Genomic DNA, 12,526 nt, shown 5'->3' with positions numbered 1-12,526 from the left:
AATATTAATCTGGAAATTTTCACTAACAACAAGCTACCCACATGCTACATAGCCTATAGGTAAGTATTGCCATATAACATTTTCAACTTATTGAGTGGTGTTTTAAATAATTGTAAGAACAAGTTTTATTATAGCAGTTTTTTTCTGTTCCCATTTTTAAAAGTCAACAGAAAAACCTATTGCAGCCTTATTTTTAGCTTTTTAGTTATCAAAATATCTCCTATTTATCCTAAAAGCTCATGTGTATTTACTTACCATTCTAAAAACTGAAAATAACTGTGTAATTCTCACCTGCTTTAAGAAGTATTCTTAAGATTTATGTAGAGTAGCCCTAACCAGTTTGGCTGACTGAAGGGTCCCAGGTTTGATTCCAGTCAAGGACATGTTGTGGGCACATCCCCAGAAGGGAGTGTACAGGAGGCAGTTGATTGATGTTTCTCTCACATCGATGTTTCTAACTCTCTATCCTTCTCCCTTCCTCTCTGTAAAATATCAATAATATATATTTTAAAAGTACTCATGATGACCTAAGACAGCCTGTGAATGTCCAGGAAATGCCATGGAATCACAACATGATGGAGCTGGAGAGGGTCCTTTAGATTATCTTCACCTCCTCATTTGTTGGCTAGAGACAGAACAGAGACAGAAATGTGAATTGAATTGTCCAAGATTCCTAAGAAAATACAAAGCAATTAAGTTAATCTAAGTTAAATTAACTAGGTACCTCTTCCTAATAATGTTTATCCCTGTTCAGTGGTGAGCAAACTTTTTCAATAAAGGGCCAGATAATAAATATTTCAGGCTCTGCTGGCCACATGGTCTCTGTAGCAATCAGTGAACTCTGTTTGGTGCAAGAACACCCACAGACAATATGTAAGGGGGTGATCTCCTCTCTGCTCAGCAATCCCTGGAGGCTTACCCGGACAATGTGCTTTCCTGGCCGATCATTTTGCTGCTGATTGTTGCGCCTTTATTTCCTGCCATGAAATTCTCTAAGCCTACCATACTTCACATTTGCCACCAGGGATTAGGCTAGGTGCTCTGCCTTGGTGATTTTTTAAATACCTGTTCTATATGAGTAGGATTTCAACCTTTCTCACTCACTTTCTTTTTTTAAGTTTCGATGCAAAACTGATAAATGTATCCCATTCTGGTGGAAATGTGACACCGTGGACGACTGTGGTGATGGGTCTGATGAGCCTGATGATTGTCGTGAGTACATCGGAGAATGTGGGGATTTAGAACTTAGAACCTCTTAATGCCCTGAAATGAAAGCTTTAAGCAACCTCCACAGAATTCCTCCCTGATACCTTTTCAAAATTATAATATTTTATATGTCTATATTTAATAATACAACAAAAATTGGTTATATTTTCTTGGGTATATATCTGTAACTATTATGTTATGACAGCATTAGCAATTTGTTAGTTTTCTCATTTTTTTTCACTTGTAGAATAGCTACATTGCATCAGGTAGTGATCAGAACAGTAACAATCAGCATGATTTTGACTTAATATATCACCAATCTGGAGACAAAAATGGGGAAGTTTTCAATGTCACTCAGTGACTGAAATATTACCATTAAGGGATACAGTTTTTGCACTTTTCTGTCAGTATTAAAATACTAAAAATTTATGAAAAGTCAGATTTTTCCAATAGAACTCATTAGTTTGCAGTTAGGCAATTCAGTATGCTCTTGGTAGTTGGCTTCAAGTGACTAGCAATTAGGTATATCTTGACATCTGACTGTGATTGGCATGGTTAGGTGCTACACTTTTTTTTTAAGCTATCTTTGGTAACTTTGATTGTAATGAACAACTGGCCGACTTTTCCTTGATAGCCTGTACAGTTCACTCCATTGGGTCATTCCAATACTGCCCTGTCGAGTTCAAGATACCTGTAGTCAATCATTATAATTCCCTCAACATCCCGGTGGATGGGTACCATGATTTGGCCTTGACATTTCCATTCAAGATTCTTCTTAGGCTTGCACTAAAGGACAATGTGCTGTCATAGTGAACGCTAGCTGCTTCCTTCTGCAGATTCCCCAACACGTAATTACAAGGCTGTTTCAAACTTACAGTCACTAGATAGTTACCTAGACGAGCTGTATTCTATCGCTCATTTGAAGTCCTTTCACATAGCTCATTTACTAGTATAGGTTTGAAAGCAGCAAGTAACATATTCAATAGGAAGAAAAAAATGTCATAAAAGTCATCGCTTTTCTAATATTCTTTTTGTGATTCTGAAAGATCCTCTGTTCTTTGATTTATTAATACTGTTTTTGTTTTCATTATGAGAGATAATATATAAAAGTATTATCTGAATGGAATAAATATATTAGTATGGCTGAGTTATTCTTTTTTTAAGTTATTGAATTAAAAGAAATATCAAAGTAATAAGAAAGTATATTAAGTACCAATTGAGATTTACTCCTTTAAAGGAAGTTATTAATTCCCCCACAATAAGGTAAACTTTCTCTTGATATAGTACAGAAAATAAATGCAACTGATTCATGTCATTTATAGAAATAAACATGCTTAAGTGTGTTAATTTAGTCTTCATGTGAACGTGACCTTTCCGGCCCAGGTTCCCTAATGGGAAATATCACCATGATGCCCTGCAGAGAGAGCCATGAACACCCAGTGCTTTCCCTTCTAACATAGTTTCAGCTCCTGAACTCTACTTTAATCTGGACTAAAGTTTCATGCTGCGATCAAATTGATAAACAAAAATTAACGACAAATTTAGTTTGATAAGTTTTCCCCCCCACATTTATGCACTGACTGAGTTACAGTATTTAAATACTGACAATTAATGAAAAGTCAGACTGTATGGTGAGCAAACAAAACTTTATTGTCTTTTGAAGGGAATCTCAGAGACATCAGATACCTAAAAGCCTCTTGTCATGTAAATACCAATACTACACATTCTTATTGGTGGCATTATCTTTGTGATTTTTTAAATATATTTTTACTGACTATGGAAAGGGAGAGATAGAAACATTAATGATGAGAATCATTGATTGGCTACCTCCCACACCCCCCTGCTGGGGATTGAGCAGCAACTCAGGGAATTGAATTGAGACCTTCTTCTGGTTCATAGATTGTCGCTCAGCCATGGAACCACATCACCCAGTCTCTGTGATCTTTTAATAAATGATCTCTTACTTGGAGTTGATGGTTTAACAGCATTGAACATCTGTAGGCATAATGTAATTTTGAGAGTCATGGTGAAGTGGAAATGATGTACATGAGTCTGTGGAGTGTGTAGAATTCATTTTTGAGTAGCTATATCATCAACATTGGAGATTATTTAAAAGATACTGACGATACCTATAATTGCACTTTAAAAGACAGGAAAGCTTGATCTCAGTTTCACATACGTGCCTACTTAAATAATGTTTTTTACATAAATGTAGAGAGGAGAATGCATTAAAACTTCTCTGGCATCTTGAGTTTGTAATTCCATTTCCTATGCCATTTGAACTCACCATGGATCATTCTAGAGGCAAATTTAAAAGTCAGAGAGGCTCCCCAGTTCTTTCCCAGAGATAGAAACAGGAATGTACCTCATACTTAGGGGAGGGTTTTTTTAGTAGCAAAGGAACATTACAGGAAACTTTACAGAAAGCAATAGAAAATAGAGGAAATGAACATGTGTAGAGCATGAGAAAATTAAGTATAGCACAGTTAAAACATTGAGTTTGATTAATTAATAAACATTATATATTGGAGGTAAATGACTCAGCATGTTAGAACTCACTTCTATGGAAGTCATCATGTATTAAGTGTTAATAAAATGTTTATTTAATATCATAATTATAAACATGTTATTTTCTGTAGAAAATTCAAAATATAATTTGTCAACATTTGATTGATTAGTTTAAATTAATAAATTGTTATTAGCTTCTATTAATCACAGTCAGTGATTAGGATCATCAGTGGAAAAAAAAGTTTTTCACTGATGATCAGTGGAAAAAGTTTTTCACTGCCAGCAATATAGTTTGTGAGAAAACTTCAAAATCAGATCTGGATTTAAATTCTGAGTCTGACACTTTAAACTTTTCTGTCCATGAAAATAATTTCCTCATTTATCAAAGTGCTTATGATGTTGAGGTGAGAAGTTTATGATGAGATTCAATTAGTTATTGTATATGAAAGGGCCTCACATAGTGCCTGATACTTAGTAGATACTTAATAAATCCTACTAGTTATTATTATTCTTTATGTAAACTCAAAAATATAGCAGAAAAAGTCAACTATTATCTGGGATTTATTTACTATAATAAAATGTGTGTGGTACATAAAATCTTTAATATTTATGAGACATTGCCCTTTATATTAATAGAATTATAGAAATGAATATAAATAAATCTGATTTAAAATGTGATGCCTATAGGTAGCATTTGCTTTAAGTATTTCTGGGAAGTATGTTTTGAAGGCAGATGTTCCTCTTACACATGACAGGAGGCAAAGTGACCAAAGATAAGTGATTTTTAAAAATGATATTGGAGTAACTATTTTTTTAAAAAAATTATAATAAATTCTACTCTTTCACTAACCTTTCTACCATTTATTTGAAGTAAGGAGGCATTTATATATTTTTTTAAATCTATAATTTTATATTTATAGGTTGCTAATTGCTTTTTTAACATTAGTTAATGAAATTTAATCTTGAGGCAATCTGAGTTGTTCATAGTGTAGCTGTGTATCTGAATCTGATGGCTATACATGTGAGACTTTGCCATTGTGCTCTAGGATGTATTTACTATAATAATACAATTATGAACATTTGAATGTTAGAAAAGCTCTGTTTAAGAAGTCATGAGCTAGGATTGCCCTTCCACAATACCTGTGTGTTTTCTCTCCCAGCTGAATTTAAATGCCAGCCAGGCCGATTTCAGTGTGGAACAGGGCTCTGTGCTCTGCCTGCTTTCATCTGTGATGGAGAGAATGACTGCGGAGACAATTCTGATGAACTCAACTGTGGTGGGTGATTAATTTTTAACTAAGGAACATAAATCTAATTCTTAACTGATTATGTTCACACTGGCTTTTTTATTATTGATGAGAGTGAGAGAGAGAGAGAGATCACTCAAATTTGTTATTTGACTTATTTATGCATTCATTGGTTGATTTTTGTATGTGCCCTGCCCTGGAAACAAACCCACAACCCTTGCATGTCTGAATCATATCTGGCCAGGGTGTGCCCACACTGATTTAAATGAAGACGCGAGTTTCAGCACAAATACTTTTGCTCTTTTTATCTTTTAGATACACATGTGTGCCTCTCAGGTCAGTTCAAGTGTACCAAGAATCAGAAATGTATCCCAGTAAACCTCAGATGTAATGGACAAGATGATTGTGGCGATGAGGAAGATGAAAAGGACTGTCGTAAGTCACCTAAGAATGCTCTGTCTTAAATTACTTCTGATCCCAACTGAAATTGGTCTAAAAATGATTATTATGCATTGGAAATTCACACGATTTTGAAAACTATAATAGCTACTGTGCCTCATAATGCCAAACAATTGTTTATTGGGATGAGTTATTTAATAATCTCTAAATGAAGAAATTAAAGAAAATTAAAACATGGGCAATCTTTACTTAAAAGCTACTTGGATATTGTGACAATAATTAAACAAAATTCATTCGTTCATATCATTCTTAAGCAACAAAAACAGCATTGTGGGTGATTATGGAATTGTTTTATACATTTATTTTATTTTTTGTTCATAGCAAGTAGTTATAGGTAATTTTCAAATGATTAGTCACTTGAAACTAACTCCATTTTAATTAGAAGTTGCTTCCTTTCCCCATAAAATACTTTAAACATATCAGAAGAAATAAAATCTGGGCAAAATAGCAAGACCATTATTTGTTAAAAACTGTAAATAAGATTCTATTTAAGGTATCCTAACAAGCTACTTCAAAGAACAATAGTAAAATAGTTTCCAATTTGTTCACCTCTCATTCCCATCAACTGCCTAAATTCAAATTACTTTAAGTGAAAGAGAAAACAATTTACATACATGTGCATAGGCAAGCAGCCTATTGCACGAACACACACACACACACACACACACACACACACACACAAGGCTCTGAAGGTTAGATAGAGCACCTGTCAGGTTTCAGGATTTGAAGATATGCTGTGAACATTTCTGTCTTGCGGAAGTTTTATTTTACTCCTCTAAAAATTTTATCAGTAAATAATGTGCAGTCATCCAGCAATTTGATTAAGATGATGCACTCAGAATAAAGTCAGCACCAGTTCTTTATGGTTAGCCATTCTAGAAGCTGATCATTAAGCTCACTAGGATTTGTGATGTGGTTTACAGTCTAATTCATATGTCCACCTCTTTCCTCAAAGACTCAACACAACTAGAGATTTTGGTAAAATTTGTGCTTTTTATTTCTTCATTGACTAGTTAGTATATTCCAATTTTAGCATTTTTTTTCATTTACAAAACTGCTTATATATAAAATTTAAAATTTATTTATCTGAAAAAAATTATTCCAGTAAACTGCATTAAATGTAATCTAATTTGGGCGAGACTGTTTTTGAAAACTCTAATTTTTATCAAATACATCCTTGGAGAAATATGTTTATATTTATTTCTACTGAAAGATATTAAGAATACATTGTAATTAGAACTTAAAACTCCTCACCTTTGGAGCATCATTAATTAAAAGATGATACATTTTCAACTAGCTTAAGCATGTGTTTGTCTAATTGCTTCATATTGTATATTGAGTATCCTTTTTTTTGCTCAATATCTCCACCCCTTTACCCAATAACCCCAACCCCACAACCATACTTGTCCAAAGCTGCATTTTAATACGTGTTTTCCTCTTAAGCTGAAAACAGCTGTTCTCCAGACTATTTTCAATGTAAAACCACCAAGCACTGCATTTCCAAGCTGTGGGTTTGTGATGAGGATCCAGACTGTGCAGACGCATCAGACGAAGCCAACTGTGGTGAGTGTTTTGTGACCGTGGGTCTTACCTGTTGTGTTCATGTCATCATCTGAGATGGCCATGGTGCAATGAATCTGAACACAATTCTGATGAAACTGAAGTCTTACATGAGAAAGCCCATTTCTGTGTTCTCAAAGTCAATAATTTCAGGTTGGCTATTTTGTAAAAAGCAAGGAGGGTAAGGCAAAAGTGTAAGTATTGCTTAGTATAAGTTAAAACTATTTCTGGAAATATAGATTTTTAAAAAGATAGGGTTAAACTACCTTCTTTTATTTTAGAGATTGTACATGATATTAGCATTTAATAAATAGAAACAGTAAAATACTATTTCCATATTGTTATCAACTTACTTTTTCTGTTTAAATTCATATGATTTTCCATTCAATCAATGAATAGTAATTATTTAAATATGGTTAAAAAATATAAGAAAAATAATTAAAGCATTTGTGCTGTTTTAATAGATGACAGTAATCACTTGTTAGTATTTGTTTCTGAAATAGTAATATTTTCACTTCAAGTCATTTATTTTATTTACAATATTTATTCCTTAATTAACACTGAAGAGATGAAAGAACATATTCATTTTGTTCAAGGTATTTCATCCTATCTTTAAGATGTTGAAAGCTAGACAGAAGTTAATAATAGTTTGTCAGGTGTAATTTATTTCACAAACAGTTATTAAACATTTATTTGAAACTATCTTATAGGTGAATACACCAAACTTAACATTGTTGGGGACATAAAAAATAATCATCTGGCAATTGATTAGAGAAGACACCGTTTGCCTAACTTAAAGACAGGACTTTCAGGCTTCTTTACAAAATTGTGTTAAATTCCTTTGCTAGATTTCACATTTGCCAGTTCCCAGGGAATTCTTTTCATCATTTGTTGTGCCTGGGAGTTTCTGGTCAATGCCTTACTCACTCCCCAAGTCTCTGGATTCCACTACTTGTTCTGCCACTTCACACCTGTGGTTGCATTTCCTGATTTCTTCTCCTACCACTCTTCACCTTATCTGGAATTCTGTGTCATCTGAGAGAATCTTGCTTCTACATTGGTTTAAGAACCTTTTGCTTCTTTTGAACAGTTTTGGTGTATAAACTGCTGCTTGGCTAATTATTTTTAATTAATGTGTTAGCTATAATCACACTAACTGGAGCTTGTGAGAGGAACTTGAGCTTCCCATGGAAGCTTCATACTTTCCACAGCCTGTTTTTTCCAACATGGCACTGAACATGCTCAAACCAAAAGATAGAACTGATTAAAGTGTGTTTTTATTTTCCCTTAAATGCCTGGTGAGGAAACTTGAATCCAGCTACTCAAGCTATAATAATATAAGGATCAGATTTTTTTTTTAGTTAAAGAAAGTGCCTGTTAAATTATAAAGCATTTAAAACTTACTGACTTGTACAGGAAGTTATACAGTAAGCACCTGTACCATTTTAAGTAGATGTTAACATTTGGCCTAAGAGATCTCTTTAAAACACCCAAATCCCTACATAGCAATTAAAACACACCTCTATCCTTCTCTTCCTCCACCTGTCCTGAAGCTAGGAGTAGTTATGAATCATTCACATGCTTTCTGTTTACCTTTTTCTATATTGGTAAGCAGTTATTAATTAATATGTACTTAATCGATTATAACATTTTTAATGTTTATATAAATAATGTTATATTTTCTATACTAACTTGAAGCATAAACACTTTCTGGTATTCTAGTGTATTAATGTAAATAACACATTTACATATTAAAGGTTATTGCTATATGTTACAAGTACTACACATTCATTAGCAAATAAAGCACAAAAAAAGTTAATAAAATCTGTTCTATAGACACCAAAGAGTCTCAGTTCTCAAGTTGTCACTTTGCATGAGAGATCATTCAAAGCAGATGTGACAGTATTCAGAGGCAGGATTCTGTCAGTCTTTAGGATAAAAAGTCTGGAATGGGCCTGGGGAGAAAAGCTTTAATACTTATGACTATAAATATAATAAAATAATTCATACTGTTTAATACTGATGACTATAAATATAATAAAATAATTCATACTAATAAAAATTCTGCAAATAACTAAATTTACATGTAAGTAAACTTACATGTAAATTTAGTTATTTGCAGCAGTTTTATTGACTTGCACTTAGAATCACATTTATTATGTGATATTTGTCTTTCCTTGACTAGCTTATTTTGCATAACATAATCATCTTCAGGTCCCTCCATGCTGTCTCATTTATATGTGGAAACTAATGAACAAATAAACCAATGAATTAAATAGAACCAGAGGCATGGAAACATGGAACAGACTGACAAATCTCAGGGGAAAGGGGGAAGGGTAGAGATTAAATAAAGATCTTATATGCATATATGCATTATCCATTAACACAGACAATAGGGTGGTAAAGACGTGGGGCAGGGTGGGAACCAGGTGGTGGGATACAAGTGGGATACAGATGAGGACATCTGTAATATTCTCAATAATAAAAATAAAAAAGAATAACATTTAGCAAATGTTAGACCCATGATTTCAAGATAATTCATAGAAGAGAAGTTCTGTGCTCAAATATGCAGGAAGCATGATGTACTAAATTCTGTGTATTGGAAGACAGTGCATACTTACACTTACTCGGTGAAGTCATTTTGTAACATCACAACCTCTCTCTTAGATATTTGGAGGGCGGTGCTATGTACCTTTATGTTAGCAGGTGGGAAGGAGGACGGTCCCGCGACCTGTCCTGCACACTCCCTGGGAGTGTGGTGCTCTCTGCTGCCCGATTGGTATGATCTGCATGTGTGCTGCAATATCTGCTGTGGATGCAGGCATCTCCTCTCATTGCCTGTGTGTCGGTCAATGCCATTTTCGTATGTGTGAGTATACCAATGTGAGTGTGTGAGTGTGCGATAGCGTGTGTGTGTGTGTGTGTGTGTGTGTGTGTGTGTGTGTGTGTGTGAAGAGATAAGTAGAAAAAGAGCCTCTTTTATACTGAAACATTTGGGTTTCAATAAAGCCCTTGAAGGAGAGCCTATCCATAGAAATTGTCCTCTAGCTTTTCTACAAAGAAATGAATGAACTGCATGTGAATCATTAAATTGTCTAAGTGGAACACATTTAGTCTTTCTATAACTACCTTCAATAACTTTCACGCATTGACTCTCTCTCTACCAAGAAGATGTACATTATTTGCTGATGTCATTTTTTTTTCTTTCTGTCTTAATAATAGAGAAAACTGTGATGTTTAAATTGTTGCACAAAACTGAAATGGAGTCCACACAATGAGTGAAGAGGCAGGCAAACTCTTCCAAACGTTGGATTGATCTGTAGTAAAAGCCATAAGAGAAAATCGCTTTTGCCCAGTGAGGTTTATAATTGAGTTTGTCAAAAAGAGAAACTACACATTTGTTTTAATAAGAGCCAATTTGTGTAGTTGAGTTTCTTAAAGAAATCAGGCAAAAATTTAATAGTCCATGACATTGTTGTTTGAGAAATGTTATACTTGCTCCGCTCATCCTTTACCAACTATATTTAATTCTCTAGAAACAAAAAGTAAAATATTACACACATATACACATATATACACACAGGCAAAAACTAGTTGTAGATTTATAGCAATATGTGAGAAGAATAAGTGTTATATACCGTATAATAACACTATGTAAGAAATGTAGAACTTCAACATTTTTTTCTTTTTTAGCCTACCATTAGAACAAAAATATTCATGTTTGTTTTCATTTATGTTTCTGTTTACATAACATTTAGGTTGGCTATTTCCTTGGAGACTATTCTACCATTTACATTTTCAGGGCTTAGTCTATTTTGCTTAATACTATGTTTATATGATTATGCTGTATATTAGTAAATGAAATAAGTAGAGTGAAAGTTGGTAATGCTTTTTTTTTTAACACCAATATCTGGTAATGCATTTATGTATGGAAGAGATTTTTGTTTATCCATTTAAGAAAAGTTATATCTGTGTTTATTTAGTTAAAATCAGTTGAGGATACAAACAGTATCAGATTTTGCTTATGAAAAGACTATACATTATCATCTATTAACATTTCAGGACAATATATAGTAATGAGAATAAAAGATCTTTTATAGAGTTGTAACTATGCCATTTATTAGCTTTGTGATCTGTGCATAGAGTACTGATATTGTATAGATGACCATTCTGTTAGCCATTCTGCTGGTCCAATCAGTCTAGATTCAAAGTCCAGGATGCAAGGTGTCTTGGCTAGATTTTTCATGCCATTAGACCGCTGTTCATATATGGTTCCTTGTTCAGGATTCATGTGGGAAATAATGTGGGTGGACAGAGAGGTATTGTAGGATGTAGTTTAAGATATGAACTTTGTTATCTCTTTCTAGGTTATAGATGTCAGAGTAAATTATTACTTATTTTGTTGCCCTTTGAAATCTTAATCTTACAATTAATATTTACATTTATTTAATTAAAAATTTGAAAGATATTATAAAAATATGAACAGAAATTATTCATGAAGAGAGTCCATTAACCTAAAGAAGTGGCTTGAAAATATTACTTAAGGGCTAGAAAACAAAAGTAGACAGCAGATCTTCCATATGGCACATGTTATCCATATGATATCAACACTTCCCTTCACTAGGAAGAATAAAAAAATTGAACAGGGCATAACTTTCTCACCAGCCATTCACTATTATCTAACACCATGTCCATACACTGACCTATCTGAAGCATGATCCACAACTTACCATCTATGTCATGAGGGCCACACATTTGGAAACATCCTTCTTCTTTTTAGTAAATCAATAAATAAACACAAATAAAGTTTTATTTTGGAGTCCATGAATTTCCTTCTCCTGAAGTTTTTCCAATTATTATGTATGCTAGAGGGACAACATATCTGGAGTGTTTTCGGGGAATGAAGACATTCTTAAGATTTTAACTCTTTGCATTATGCAAGTCATTTAAGGAATTGTGTTTTTTAAAAGGGTGTCTGCATTGTTATACTATTCTAAAGTTCCTCCCATTATACATAAAGAGTAAATAATATTGAAGATATATAAGTAGAGAAAATCAATTCTAGAACTATTGTGATCAATTTTTCTTATTAATTTGTTATGAATAAATGATTGGTAAATAGATTAAAGTACAAGTATTTATTAAGAATAAACTATTTGGCCAAAACCGGTTTGGCTCATTGGATAGAGTGTTGGTTTGCAGACTGAAGGGTCCCGGGTTCGATTCTGGTCAAGGGCATGTGTCTTGGTTGCGGGCACATCCCCAGTGGGGGTTGTGAAGGAGGCAGCTGATTGATCTTTCTCTCTCATCAATGTTTCTAACTTCTCTATCTATCTCTCTTCCTCTCTGTAAAAAAATCAATAAAATATATATTAAAAAAAGAATAAACTATTTGTTCATGCTAACATTATTTACTCTTATTGTACTGTCAAAAACTTTGACCATGCGGAGTGAAGTTTATTAACACTCTGCTTTGTTCCAATTTTGAAAAACTCTTATAATAAGAAAGCATTTTTTTAAAAACCATGACACTTGTTCATTGATCA

General features: G+C 33.5%; 1 protein-coding gene across 1 annotated transcript in view; it reads left to right on the top strand.

Annotated features, from left to right (window-relative positions):
• The window catches only part of LRP1B (LDL receptor related protein 1B), a 1,553,318-nt gene that overhangs the window by 1,372,624 nt on the left and 168,168 nt on the right, over positions 1-12,526 (top strand). The window contains exons 63-66 of the mRNA XM_084892846.1: positions 1,119-1,212; positions 4,875-4,991; positions 5,277-5,396; positions 6,864-6,983. Of these exons, the coding sequence (XP_084748972.1) occupies positions 1,119-1,212; positions 4,875-4,991; positions 5,277-5,396; positions 6,864-6,983 (451 nt within the window). The remainder of the gene's footprint in view (positions 1-1,118; positions 1,213-4,874; positions 4,992-5,276; positions 5,397-6,863; positions 6,984-12,526) is intronic.

Source organism: Pipistrellus hanaki, assembly GCF_964339955.1.
Source record: "Pipistrellus hanaki genome assembly, chromosome: 8".
Taxonomy (NCBI): domain Eukaryota; kingdom Metazoa; phylum Chordata; class Mammalia; order Chiroptera; family Vespertilionidae; genus Pipistrellus; species Pipistrellus hanaki.
This window is presented reverse-complemented; position numbering and strand designations above follow the sequence as displayed.